This window comes from Trachurus trachurus (assembly GCF_905171665.1).
Source record: "Trachurus trachurus genome assembly, chromosome: 4".
Lineage (NCBI taxonomy): Eukaryota > Metazoa > Chordata > Actinopteri > Carangiformes > Carangidae > Trachurus > Trachurus trachurus.
Window position 1 is genome coordinate 19,757,058 of NC_139898.1, and position 13,685 is coordinate 19,770,742.

At 41.6% G+C, this 13,685-nt stretch overlaps 1 protein-coding gene across 1 annotated transcript in view; it reads left to right on the forward strand.

Annotated features, from left to right (window-relative positions):
- The window catches only part of psmd1 (proteasome 26S subunit, non-ATPase 1), a 39,728-nt gene that overhangs the window by 23,299 nt on the left and 2,744 nt on the right, over positions 1 to 13,685 (forward strand). Inside the window, exons 18-23 of the mRNA XM_083970604.1 lie at positions 2,400 to 2,516; positions 3,497 to 3,599; positions 7,480 to 7,649; positions 10,274 to 10,366; positions 10,723 to 10,809; positions 12,245 to 12,412. Coding sequence (XP_083826730.1) covers positions 2,400 to 2,516; positions 3,497 to 3,599; positions 7,480 to 7,649; positions 10,274 to 10,366; positions 10,723 to 10,809; positions 12,245 to 12,412 — 738 coding nt within the window. The remainder of the gene's footprint in view (positions 1 to 2,399; positions 2,517 to 3,496; positions 3,600 to 7,479; positions 7,650 to 10,273; positions 10,367 to 10,722; positions 10,810 to 12,244; positions 12,413 to 13,685) is intronic.

Sequence of the window (13,685 nt, forward strand, 5' to 3'; positions counted from 1 at the left end):
CAGTGACTGCACTGTAAAGTAAACAACCATTTTTACATTTGATCTTTTCACATTTGTAATAATTCACGTAAAGAGTTGGCACACAGGAACCCGTAAATTGTGGTAAGCTCCGGAATCATCAGAGTCGCCAGGCTGTATCTTGTCATCGTGTTTGGATTCGCTGGAGTCCTGAAAGAAAGAGTGAAGAAGACAGAAGTGGTGCGTGCTGCCAGTCGCTGAGTTGTTTAAACTATGTGGGTTGATGAGTCTCAGGTGGCATAGCCCAAGTAGGGTCACGGCTCATTGCACGCCGAGCCTCGGAGCACTAGAGTGTTTTGGACCAGATCTGACGTTCTCCGTTCTACGGAGCTGGTCAGCTCCAAAGCGGCACTGCTTGGTTTTAGCAGAATAAGACCTTGAGCACATTGGGTCCTTAGTGAGAGTAATGATGTTGTGGCAGCAGAAGTGGGTCACCTATTCAGACAGAGTGTATTCCTTTGCCATCATTTGTGCACCTTGGGCTTTGGATATTTTTACAAGACTAGTGTTCCTCATCTGTTGTATACGTTAAGAAGAAGAAGAAGTAAAAAGCTGCACAGGAAAGCTGTTCTGGTTTTTTTCTGGCATCAGTTTGTTTATGCTGAGTTTGTGCCATAACGAAAATCTTAAATGCACTTCAGCTTGTTTGGTAAATTGGATGGAAATATATATTTTTTTACCAGTGTAAATTTATGTTGAACACCAAACGGACTCACAGGAACAGTTTCAGTACACCGTCATGAGATACAGCTTTATAAATATGTATTGAAATGGAAATTATGTGGTGGTAAAGTGTGTTCTGCACTCTTCATTTATTTACACAAGCTTCTAGCCAGTTCTTAGCAGTATTGAATTGAAATGACTCTCACTGAGGCACAAGTCTGTAGAAAACAGTCCACAACTGTACATGGATTAGGAAGATCTTAAACGACCACATTTTGTGTCGACCTGCTCTGCTGATTGGGCCTGACAGTAAATACCCTCAATTAAACCCCCTGACAACCTATCAGGAACAGGATGTGGTCGGCTGGTGTTGGCTTTACACTCTTGACTTATCGTCCCTGGACATGGCTCTCTGAGCCAGCTGAGTCAAGAGCATTGATGAAACATGGTTTATTTTACCTCCACTGTGATCATCCTAGTTTGTTTCTCTTTCCTCGGCGGAGCTGACACCTCCCTCTGAGTCGAGTGGTGTGAGTTACAGCCATTACAGCTCAGCGAGAACAGAGGAAGGAGCAGAGTTGCACAGGGAAGGAGTAGGTGGTCCCCACTCACTACTTCATTCACAGCGATCATGGGAGGAAATTGAAGAAGGCAGGGCTTGTCGTAACTGTTGTTACTGTTGTCCCAGGCAACCAGATATGGATGACACTAATGTCATTAATTTGCATGGTCTGGTTGCCTCTGTTGATAATCCCTTTCCTGTATTTAACCAAACAGCAGTGCCCCTGTTACACTCATCTGCTCTGTTGGGAGTGGCAAAATATAAAATGTATAGAATTAGCAAACTGTCGGTCTGGTATCTGCGTCAGTCTCGTACGACTGAGAAACCACAGGTCTCGACAGAGCTACGTCTACAAAGCTACATCAGATTTAACATGGATCATTCTTCTGATGGTTTAAAGCTATACTCAACACTGTACGCTCCTCACAGTCATTGCTCCCCTGCTTCTTAACAAATTGATTATTTTTCTTCAATGCGTTTGTTAGAGACAAAAACAAACACGGCATTATATACAGTATGTTTTACACCCCATCAGTTAGCAGCCCATTTGCTTTAAGCCTTCAGCAATAAAGGGATGGTTTTCATTTCACCTATCAGACGGCACTACAACCCGTTTCCTACACTGTCTCACAGTCGGAGGATGATCATTATTCACTGATTTATCAGTATCAGTATTATCAAAGGTTTTTCCAACTGATGCTTCTTTGATAAAACTTGCTTTCTTTGGTATTTAAAATAGCCTGTGTCTGTTCGCCCTCAAGCAGGTTTTTAGATGACAGAGTTTGTGGTGTGGCACGTTGGGCCAACAATTTCTCCAGCTGTTTGTCTAAAGTAAATTCTAGTGTAAAGTAAAGAACTCTGGTCTGGGGAATTACTTGTCTGTTTTATAATTTGAAAACTAGTCAATCTACTGTACTTTTTTGCTTTCATTACTGGTCCTGGTTTTATAGATATCAAAAGAGCACGGATACTCTGAGAAGTCTTAAAAGATCCATTTTAACAAGTGTTAATAACCTTTCACTCCAGATTGTTTTAATATGGTCAGACAGTTCTTACTACAGAATTAGTAATTTGGGATAATTTAATAGCCCTGTAATTATTGTGCATCTTGTAAACCATTTAACTGTATCATTTATTACTGTTTTCCCCTGGACAGGAGGCCATCAATCTGCTGGAGCCCATGACCAATGACCCTGTGAATTATGTGAGGCAGGGTGCCCTTATTGCCTCTGCCCTTATCATGATCCAACAGACTGAGGTCACTTGCCCAAAGGTATGTGTGAAATGTTTGTATATTGTTGGTTACGATTTTGACATTTTGATTTACAACTCGGTCATAATTAAATTTGGTTGTACAGCCTGCAGTGATGACTGATTTGATCAAAGATACAGTCTAGTGTATACAGATAAAAAACAGAGGAATTTTCTCATCAGTGTGACCCAGTAAAAAAGGTATAGAGTACAAATCAGTACTACCCTGTTTTCTGTCTCGGTGACGGGTTGGTTACCTGCAAAATAAACAGACTGGTCAGTAAGAGGTAAGACAGGAGATGGGTTCGATTAAAAACAGAAAGCTTCAGAGTTGTAAAGACATTAGAAAAGACATCTGTGCCATAGAGGAACAACAAGTGACTAGTCGAGGCATAACTGCATACACTCGCCCTCAGAGTGCCTCCTACTTTGTGCCTGGTAAACCTTAAACCTTTATGACAATTTCAAAGCCTCCTCATCTGCACAGCAGCATTCCTTAAAGCTCAATGTGGTATGCAGGGTTTGTTCAAACGTAGAGCATCCATGACTGTTTATTTCAAAGCCTCAATCTTTGAATTTTCCACCTCTGTTTGGCCGTTGTAAACAACAGTCTTAGATCTCTAGTTTGAGGGGGGTAAATTGGCCTATTTGACTGACAACGAACCAGCACAGTGTGTACACAAAGTGTCACACAGGCTGTTGAGGTACACTACAACATCATCAACGGTGATGAGGCCTTGTCATAATTGTTCTGCTGTACACATTTAAATGTAAAACACATTTCAGTGCTTGGAGAGCCCTTGATAGTGTCGCACAGACTGCGAGTGAATTCTTCAATGTTAACTGAATTAAAAAATACTATAGAATTGTAATGTTTTTAGTGATGTTTTTTTTTTACTTTGACACCAATATACAAAATTCATTATTCCAATAATGTTGTGGTCTGCCACTAGTGTCACACTAGCAAATATTTACATGTTCTTCATCTCTGCATCATTTCAGGTGAACCAGTTCAGGCAGCTTTATTCCAAGGTGATCAATGACAAGCATGATGACGTTATGGCCAAGTTTGGCGCCATCTTGGCCCAGGGAATCCTCGACGCAGGTAAGTTGTCAAACAGCAACAACAAAAAGACACAATTACCCGTTTGGATTCTCTGTCACTGAGCAAGAGATCAGACTGGTTTGTGACTGTGCTGCCTGTGCTACACCTCCGAAAAGACGCACGTTCTTAATTACACAGTAAATCAAGTCAACTGCTCAAATGGTTATGTGGGTTTGTGGTTGTGTGTATGTATGCATGTGTGTGTGTGTGAGTTCTTTTTGCTCAAGCGCACACAGTGTAACCGTCTTTGGCTGACCACCCGTGCTCCGTGTCTCTGGAACAGATCATGTTAAGGTGCATTAGCGCCTGGCGGTCCGAGCTCAGCTGCGCTCTGCTCAGCCTTCGGCCCATATGGCCTGTTGGTCTCCCCCTGGTGATTACTGTTTGTCTGATAGTCTCTGTGTTTGTGTGTCTGTGTGGGTGTTTGTGGACACAAGCATACAGCGTGTGTGTGTGTGTGTGTGTGTGTGTGTGTGTGTGTGTGTGTGTGTGTGTGTGTGTGTGTGTGTGTGTGTGTGTGTGTGTGTGTGTGTATGTATGTGTGGGTGTGGGTGAGGTCCCAGAGAGCTGCACATCATCACGTCCACATGCAGCGCTGCACACAGTGAGCACACCCATAGTCTCATGTATACACAAACCTTCAATGCAGGCAGGAGCAGAAACCCATTTTCTTGCTCCAACAGAAGACCGTGTGTGCTGAGGCAGAAAGAAACCAGCTCTGTTTACACAGTGTTGTCTAAATACACAATCAGGTGTTGCAGCCTTGTAGAAGTTGTAGCACCTGATCAGCTTCTCAAATGACTCTTGTATTTGCACTTCAACTTGAAGTGATAAGTCCACTCCACTGTGTGTGTGTGTGTGTGCACAATGTCGTGACTCATCAGCGTTTTTCAGCACTTATGAAATTGCCTCTTGAAGAACTCCGCCCCCGCTGCAGCACTGAGCAGATTAGCCATCCTGATGACAGACGGGACATCAATCATATATCAAATCAGGCACATTAACCACAATAAACTCAGGCCAACATGCCAAGATAACCCTGTGTGAGGCCGTCCAGACAAACCCTCGCCACCGGTGTCATTTTTCAGACTCCCAGCTCTCCCTGCTGCGCTCCACGCCAAACTCTCAGCGCCGTCCCGTGTTTTTTCAGTACAGTTCAATGTGTAGTTTTCAGCTTAAAATACATTTGGTCAGGAAACACACCACCCCTGTTTTGAATGTCAGACATGCTCAGGCTCATGTGGTGTGAATGTTTTAGTATTCTGGCTCTTGTAAGGAGTTAGGAGCATTTGAGGTGCAGGGGTAATTGTATTTAATTTGATGGGCGGAAGCCATTAGAGGGCAGTTTCATGATCTCTGGTGCTCATTACCAAGGAAATGTCAGACTCTTTGCTCATTTTCTCACACTGTCTGTATCCAGCTGTCTCTCACCATCGCATGTCCAGCCCGCATTTATAGACTTTCCTTCACTAATTGATACAGTCCATTAATTAGCTTTAATTAGTGGTTTTTCTCTCATCCCTTTAGTGAAACATGCCCCCTTTGTTTCATCCTTTTGAAACCAAAACAACAAGCAAACCAGTTGTTGATGTAGTCACATTACACCGTTTTAGGCATCAGTGCTATCCCGGTGCCCCCCTCACCAACTCCTTGGAATGAAAATTGGTCTACCAAAATAAGACTTCACAAAAACTGAGTGTGTGTGTGTCAAGTGCTCTCAACCTCTTCTCAAGTTTTTAAGAGACTCTTAAGCGCCCGGTTGTAGTCCAGCGAGCGGACCTCATGACTCACTCTGGCCAACATTCAGCTTGTCTGGCTGGAATAGTTTCAACACTTCAGATGTTGAGATAAGGCAGCATCATTAAATCATCCCAGTGACCTCAGAAAAGAGTGGGTGCAAAGCAGGACAATGGCAGCTGATTTCATTTTTAGCTGGAAAAGTGACTCCCCGCCGGTTACCTTTCACCTTCAAACAAAAGTTCTCTTTTCTCCAGAATGATGGATAAATCAAGGCCATCTTCTCTTCCTCCTCCTCCCTCTGTCTTCCCTTTTGCGGTTCCTCCCTTCTGGTCGTCCCAGAAAGGCCAAGGGTGGTGTGTTACTCTTTTGTTCAGCTTCAACAGGCCCTTGACCCCTGTTTATCATCATCTTTTTGGTCGGCTCCACTGGCCTCCACAGTTCTTATTTGGTAGAGCACTAACCTCCATTATGGGTGGCCACAGGAAGGAGTTCAGGTTGTACAGAAACCTATTTTGGTATTGCAAAATATTTTTTGGTATGTTTTATTTCCTTGGAAAAATTATTAATCACATCCTAATCTAACATCTGCACCTGGAAACAGTGTTGCAATAATCGGAAAGAATGCCTTTTTTATTTTTCTGGACTGACGAGAGAGCAGTTCCTGTTCACTATTCAAGCTGCATGCATACTATAAGCTGGACATAATGAACTTGTAAATAGTATATTCTGGGACAGAAGGGTTAAACTGCATTCATCTTAGCAAGGTTTACACCCAATAATAAAAATGTATAATATCAAACAAAGTTAGCTTAGTTCTTAATTCAATGCGTAGCTCTAGCAAGATATCAGAAAACAGAAAATCTTTTGGTAATAATCAAGCAAAAGGGAGTTTTTAACGTCTTCCACAGCTGTGAAAGGTATCTGTTATTTCGGGACAGCTGACACACCTCTTTTGCTGTAGATAAATAATTAATCTCCTGTGTATCTGAAATCTAGTGAGAGTGAATAGAGGCTATTTTTCAAATTTAATTCAGGATGTTGTAGACAATGCATTCCTGATTTTAATTAGCTTGCCAGTATGTGTTTATAATTTAACTCCTGCCTTGGGATCAATCTATCAGAGAGGTTGAAGCCACAAGACAACCTTAACAGGGTGGTGACCATCCTGGTCTGCACTATCATTAAGCTCCAAATCCCTAGTTGCACAATTCTTGTGCCAAGTAGCAAACAGTTCATTACGTTATCAGTGATGGTTGTCACTTCAAAGTAAAGGCTGTTTTAACCATTAGATTTTTTAAGATGTGGATTTCCACTGGGGCTCTATATAAACAAAACCCAAGCCATAATTTCGCAGTGACCAAATTGAAACGTAAAAGTACATTTTTTTTCCCAATGGGGAAACTGCCCTTAACTGACCACAGTGTATTTACATGCACAGTCAGTATTAGAGGGGATATACCCTGCTCAGATTTTGCTGAGCATGCTTGCTTCTTTTCAGCTCTAGTCTGACCTGATTCACATTTTATACAAAACCCTGCAATTTGTCAAAATCTAATTCTCTGATCAGTTGTTGGTGCATGTAGCAGCAAGTCTGTTGTGTCAAAAAGGAAATACCACTGCTATAGCCTCTGTATACCGGGTGTTCTTTTATATCTTCATTTTATCACCTTAGTGTAACGTCATGGATCATTTTGTGTATTGGGTTTAGTTTAATTAATAGTGCTGAATCATAACTATACATTATTATCTCAAAGCCTAACAATATTATAGAGAGAAATTCAATAGTTCTGACAACGAGCAAGCATTTGCTGGCAGTGAAGAGGAGAAACTCCCTTTTTAACAGGATGACGCGTCCAACAGCTCTCAGGGTGGGCGGCCACATGCCCTGACTGGTTGGCACAGATTAAATTGTTATATTAAACTACTGTATTCAATTGTAAATATTATTTGATTGTTTTTCCAAGTCAGTGGAATGCTTTTTTTTGGGCTTTGGTATGCATTTAGACAAGGACATGGCTTCTTGAAATGTTTCAGCAATAATGTGTCAACATCACGTGTACTGTATGAAAATAAGGTTAATAGAAAATTTGCTACCAACATCATGAAACCCTCTCTAACTTTCCTTCTGTCTGTCTTCCAGGTGGACGCAACGTGACCATCTCTCTGCAGTCCAGGACGGGTCACACTCACATGCCGTCGGTGGTGGGTCTGCTGGTCTTCACCCAGTTCTGGTTCTGGTTCCCGCTCTCCCACTTCCTGTCATTGGCTTTTACACCAACTGCTATAATCGGCCTCAACAAAGACCTCAAGGTACAGAAGTGTTAAGACTTGTATTAGATTTGGCAGAAGGAAAGTATCTGAGTGTGTAACCATCAAACCTGATCTTGATTGATAACAAGATCGCTCCCAAGGTTTGAAAATATCATGATAAAAGTCACACAGAACATCTGTAAAAAACTACTGTAGATAGTCGTCTATTAGGGCGTTTCCAAGCGGCCCCGATAAACTCCCAGGTGGGGCTTGAGATTTACTCCGTGCTGATTGGATATACTCAAAGCGAGATGTGATGCCAAGAGAAAGCCCCAAAGTAAGTTGCATTTTTAAAACCCAGCATTATTAGAAAGCATCTACAGCATCTTCAGTCCTATGTTAAGCAGGGAAAGATTATGATGAGCTCAGCAGGCAATTCTATACGTTGTCCTTTATCTTCAGTAATAGCTAAAGTCATGGGGAGATTATCCTGCATGGCAGTCGTTAATATATGATAATATGAATTTAAATTAAGAATACTGCATTTCTACAATTGACCTGAGGGGTAAAAATATATCTGCTTAATTTGGCCACTGAGTTTGTTTTAGCCGGTTGCCTTTGGTGCAGAAAATATTTAGCGTCTTGATAAAAACTGTCACTAACAGGCTATCCGTAACGAGGCCGTCCTTACTGTGGGCTGCTCTGGCCCCCCGCCACTCGCACACTCATGCCAAGGGATCAGTGTGACATATTAGGGTCTTAAACAACTGGCATTAGCTGGGCTTTATCTCTTCATTACCACCCGAATCAACAGCGCCAGACACCAGGGACGCATGTACACCTTTGTGTATAGTGCGTCCCCAATTTAACAAGGCGCTGTAGAAAATAAATGGTGTAAAGCCATAAAGCATAAATACACCAGAGCTAGTGCGCAAATAGGGAGTGGGAGAGCTGCAGGTCTGAACAAACCTCGTGCTGCATTCTGCCAAGGCTCTTCAGCACCTGTTGAACTACACAGGACAAACCTTCTCAGAGTTTACCTGTCACTACCACACAAAGGACAGCCTTGCCATTTACCGACTGTTCTTACTTGGCAGCGGACCAGCACCTTAGCTCCCGGACTAATGCTATACAAGCAGAAAACCCTTTGCTTCTATTCAGCCTTCATAATGCAGTTAAATGGCTGAGTTATGAGGGAATAAGATAAGATATGCCCCTGATCAGTCACACATGGTGCTGCTTAGCTTCTCCGTTGGACCACAGAGATAGTTTAAATCGAGGGCTCACATGGACAGAAGACATACCCCATGACCATTCATTTATATATTCATTTATTCATTTAACATTTTACATAAAAATCTGAATAACTGAAGGTCTTTGCACCTCTGACTATCCTGTCTTTCACAGGATACGATGTGTTTTTCTTAGATTTCTTGCGCAACAACTAAAGCAGCACCAAGTCTTGTACAACACGTTCCTTTTCATGTCAAGACAAAGTGTAACTCAGCGTTTAAATGATTTACTTCTGAATCTTACTGTGTTGGCGTAAAGAGGAAAATTGAGGCAAATTACCTGTTAGACAGCGGTACAAGAGGACGTCAACCACTAACTCAACCAATAGTACATAGATATGAATGAACGTTTTGGTTTTATATTGTATTGTAAAAAAAAAAACTGTTATTGATCATTGTGCTTTTTCTTCACTCAAAGTTTAAATTGTGTCCTCTTTCCCTTTTCCACAACTGCTGATACATCAGTGGGTTTTTTCTCATTGGGGATTTTCCTGAAATATGATTCTGCATGTGTCGGGAGTAAATGTGTGTTAACAAAGCTAGCTAGCAGAAGAGGTCGTACTCCAGTTCTGTGTTGGTTTCAGTGTTTAGTAAAGTCGTGTTCAGGTTCGAGAAGAGGACATCAACAAACAAGTCTGTCTGGTCGACTCTGTCCTTGACTTTGGAAGCAGCAGTTGACAAAACAGTCACCAGGGATCATTTAGTAGCTGGTAAATTGACCCTGTGGTTTATTTACACGCCAGTTTTAGATAGCACATATCAAAAGATCTGTCTTAGTTTAAGTTCCCTGTGGGTATGTTGATCTCTAGCAGCAGTCCAGAGCAGCTTTTCTACAGTCCCTCTCTGTCTTGGTAAATAGGAGGACATGGATGAACAGTGATGAGTTGAAATGCTTTTCTAAGAATGGGCAAATGTTTAATATGGAAGGAAATGCTTTGAAGGATGCACACAGTAAATGCTTTTTTAAAGATTATTATTATTATTATTATTATTGTTTACTGTTTTCAAGAAAACCTTTCTCAATCTTTACCTCTCAACCGTGAGAATTTGTTGCTTTTCTCGGTCTCACCTAACAGTCACCAGATAAACCGTTAATGGAAAATTAACCGTAGTTTCAGCCTTACGAGTTGATGCAAGTATTATTTTGGCACGTCATCCTGGTCTAGATCTGTCACTTCAAACCGCAGCCATCAATCTCACACAGGCCTCAGGCTAGCAATCAGGTGATTAGATAAGTCACCAGAAAGTTAATGGAAAATTAATGTTGTAAGTGTTTGTCAGAAACATAGCAACCAACAAATTATGAGTCATAACATTGAGTGAAAGTAAATTACAGTGGATCTGGCAGTGATCATTGTAAAGTTGTGACCATCTTTTTGTCTTTCTGTCCAGATGCCCAAGGTGCAGTACCGCTCCAACTGTAAGCCCTCCACCTTCGCCTACCCACCAGCGCTGGAGGTTCCCAAGGAGAAAGAGAAGGAGAAGGTGAGAACTGAGGCGCCACAACTGATCGACTTGTTTTGCTTTCCTTGTACTGAAATTATTAGTTGAGGAAAGTTGATCTTGTTCCGTATTGATTTGTGAATCATTTCAAACCCTTACTGTCAGACGCCTCATTTTCTTGCCCGTTGTGTTTATTATTTTAGCATCTATGGCCTATTTTTCTCTGCTTCATTTCACAGTCATAGATGCTCCTGAAGGAAGTAATGAAAGACCAAGCAGCGTTTATTTTGTGGTCGACTAGTTTTGTACATTTTAAGCCGTGTTTGTAGAAGGTCTGAGTGTCTCTGGTATTGTCTTACATGGTGGAAATGTCTCCACGCTCTCTCTCTGCATGGCAGGTATCCACCGCCGTTCTCTCCATCACAGCCAAGGCCAAGAAGAAGGAGAAGGAAAAGAAAGAGAAGGAGGAGGAGAAGATGGAAGTGGTGAGTGGAAATGCCCTCTTCTCACTCAGAACTAACGGCCCTATTTTATTTATATTTTCTTGATTGTTTTCGATTCCGTTTTAAAAAATAACGTCTTTACATTTCTAAGTCATTCATTTTATTTAATTGGTTTCCCTAAAAAAAGAAAAATGTATTTTTTTTTTATTTATGGGTTGCGTGCCACATTATTTTCTCACCACATGCCTGTAAAAATCACTCGATACCTTCTGGCATGTAGATAAAGTTGTTGTTTTTTGTTTTTTTTTGGTTTTCGACACCATACAGTACATTCACCCTCATACAGAGTCTGTCTTAGTCTTTTCACCCTTGTGTTCAGACAGACTCTGTCAGTCCAGAGCCAGTGTAACTTTCATTGGGATTTTCTCTGGGCGTTTGCAGCGTGTGTGATCTACGCTGCCACGCTACATCTCAGCTCCAGTGTCGAGAGATGAGCCTGGAAATGTCCAGCGTGCTGCTCACATCTCAGGCTGTTGATTTTATTTGGCTTAACTCATTGAGGAGGCAGCTGAATTCTTCGAACTGAGGTTGGATGGTTCAGAACTGGTCGTCCTTTTCTGGATGGTTTTAAAAAGATGACTCGACATTTCTTTTTTGCTCTAACACGCATTGACCAACACTAAAATACATTCACTAGAATGGTCGGGATAAATAGATCAAGACAGAATAAGTAAGACTTCCTATATGGTTTACACAATATGACAAATTAAATATTTTACATTCATTTTGAATAAAAAAACAATTTGCACGTAGGCATTGTAAATCAACACCTGACATGTGCTTGTCTAAAGATGAGAACATTTAAATGGGAAGCGGTCTAGTAACACACTGCTGTTGGTGGTAAAGATAATAAAAGACAAACACACAGGTTTAATCACGACATTTACCGTCAGGAGAAAAGTCGGGGTCAGTGTCTCGACACATCTGCAGGAGATGATGTAGTTTGATCTTGAAATGCAAAACTTTTTATCACCAGCTCCTGTGGCACTTTCTGTCCTTCATTGTCTTATTTATAGTTTTCCACCGTTGACCTGATGGCCCAACAAATCACCGGCCATCAAGGGCGCAGGAGCAGGAGAGGACTGAATCACAACAGAAACTAGAATTTATTGCTCATAACTCCCACAAACTGTCAAATAATGTCAAATTTACACTAGAAAAATAGATTCTCATTGTGGTGAGTTGTAAGTAAGTTGGGTTTATACTGGCCATTACAGTGAATGAACAGCAATTTTCTATCTTGAAAAATCTAATTAAAATTTCTGTTTTACAATACAATCTATAAAGCACTTTAAAAGAGAAATGTTAAGAAAAAGGTAAGTAAACAATAGAGACGTCAATACAGCAGCAGAGTCAACAGGGACAAGAGCAGTACAAGCGAAGCACTCATGTGGAAAATGCTGTTTTTCTGTCACAGGAGGTCCAGGAGGGCGAGAAGGAGAAGAAGGATGAAGAGAAGGAGAAAGAAAAGAAGAAGGAGGCAGAGCCAAACTTCCAGCTCCTTGAGAACCCGGCCAGAGTGATGCCAGCTCAGCTCAAAGTCCTCAACATGCCAGAGACCTGCCGATACCAGCCCTTCAAACCGGTAACCACGCCCATCTGTTTCCACTCTGACTCGTCTGAGGAAATCCCACAGAAGTCTTTATCAGAAGATCTTGTATGCGTGTAACCCTGCTCACAAACAATCGGCACTACTGTAAAACAGCTCACAAGATAGATTAAATGGTCTGTAAGCTTCTGAATTCACAGCAAAATAATACATATCTACAACCATAACCAGTGCTCAGTGAGAGGCGTGTGGTTGTGGAGTTCGTTTGGCCTTTCACCCAACTGGTTCGATGTGAAAGGACTTGACATGCTTGGTTGGTGATGTGACACCAGGTACGGCCTGTCAAACTTTTTCCATGGAAGAGAAAACGAAACGATCTTAATATAGAAGGCATTGATGCCTCATCCCAAATAAGGTGTATTTATATGTGTTTATTCTTTGTTTGACACCTTTTATATCTAAAAACTCAGGGGAGGCACCTGCATGGACACAATAATAACCAGAGTGTCCTTCATGTGAACTTGTTGACATTTAACTTGGTAAAGTTATCTCTGAGAGGAGTTCTCCCTTTGAAATAAATCATTGGTTTTGGCCTCTGTTGAGCATCTGCGAGTCCAGAAACTCCCCTTTCCTCAGGCCTATAAACCAGACAGCCACGGTCCTGCTGTAAATGTTGACAGTTTTCCGCAGTAAACGGCAGGACGACGCGCAGTCACCCAATCGGCACTCACCCCGGTCCCGTAAAGAGGAAGTACTGTTTGATTTTGTGTCTAGTAAGCTTTGCTCAGAGCATTGCATTGTGCGACTTATTGTATCAAGTTGCCAAAACGGTGTCCAGCGCTTGACTACAGTTTTGTGATCCCGCCTCCCTTTTAAGGCTTTGTTTTTACTCACAAAGACGGATTTAGGAAGTGAAGGGGTTTTCTGGTCAATGTCAGGAGGTCTATTGAAAGCTTTATTATGGGAACAACTTAAATTAATATGAAGTTTCCTGTCCTTAATTTTTCATTGGTTTTGGGTTGGGGTTAACGACTGGAGTCGTTCAGCTCCAAACAATTCACATATTAATGACCTATAGTTTTGATTGACTGAATCCTCCCACATGTTGTTTTTCATTTGTCCTCACGTGTTCACTTATCAAATTGAAATATTGTGTCTATACAGTGGATTGTGTATCATTACATTTCTTGTCGTAGTAGTTCAAAGCTCATTTTGGCTCTGTGCCCCTTGAAGATTAGTCTGGCCCGGGGCGTTAAACAATGTTAATACTTTTAAGAGGAAATTCTTACGATCGTGACAGATGTCTGCA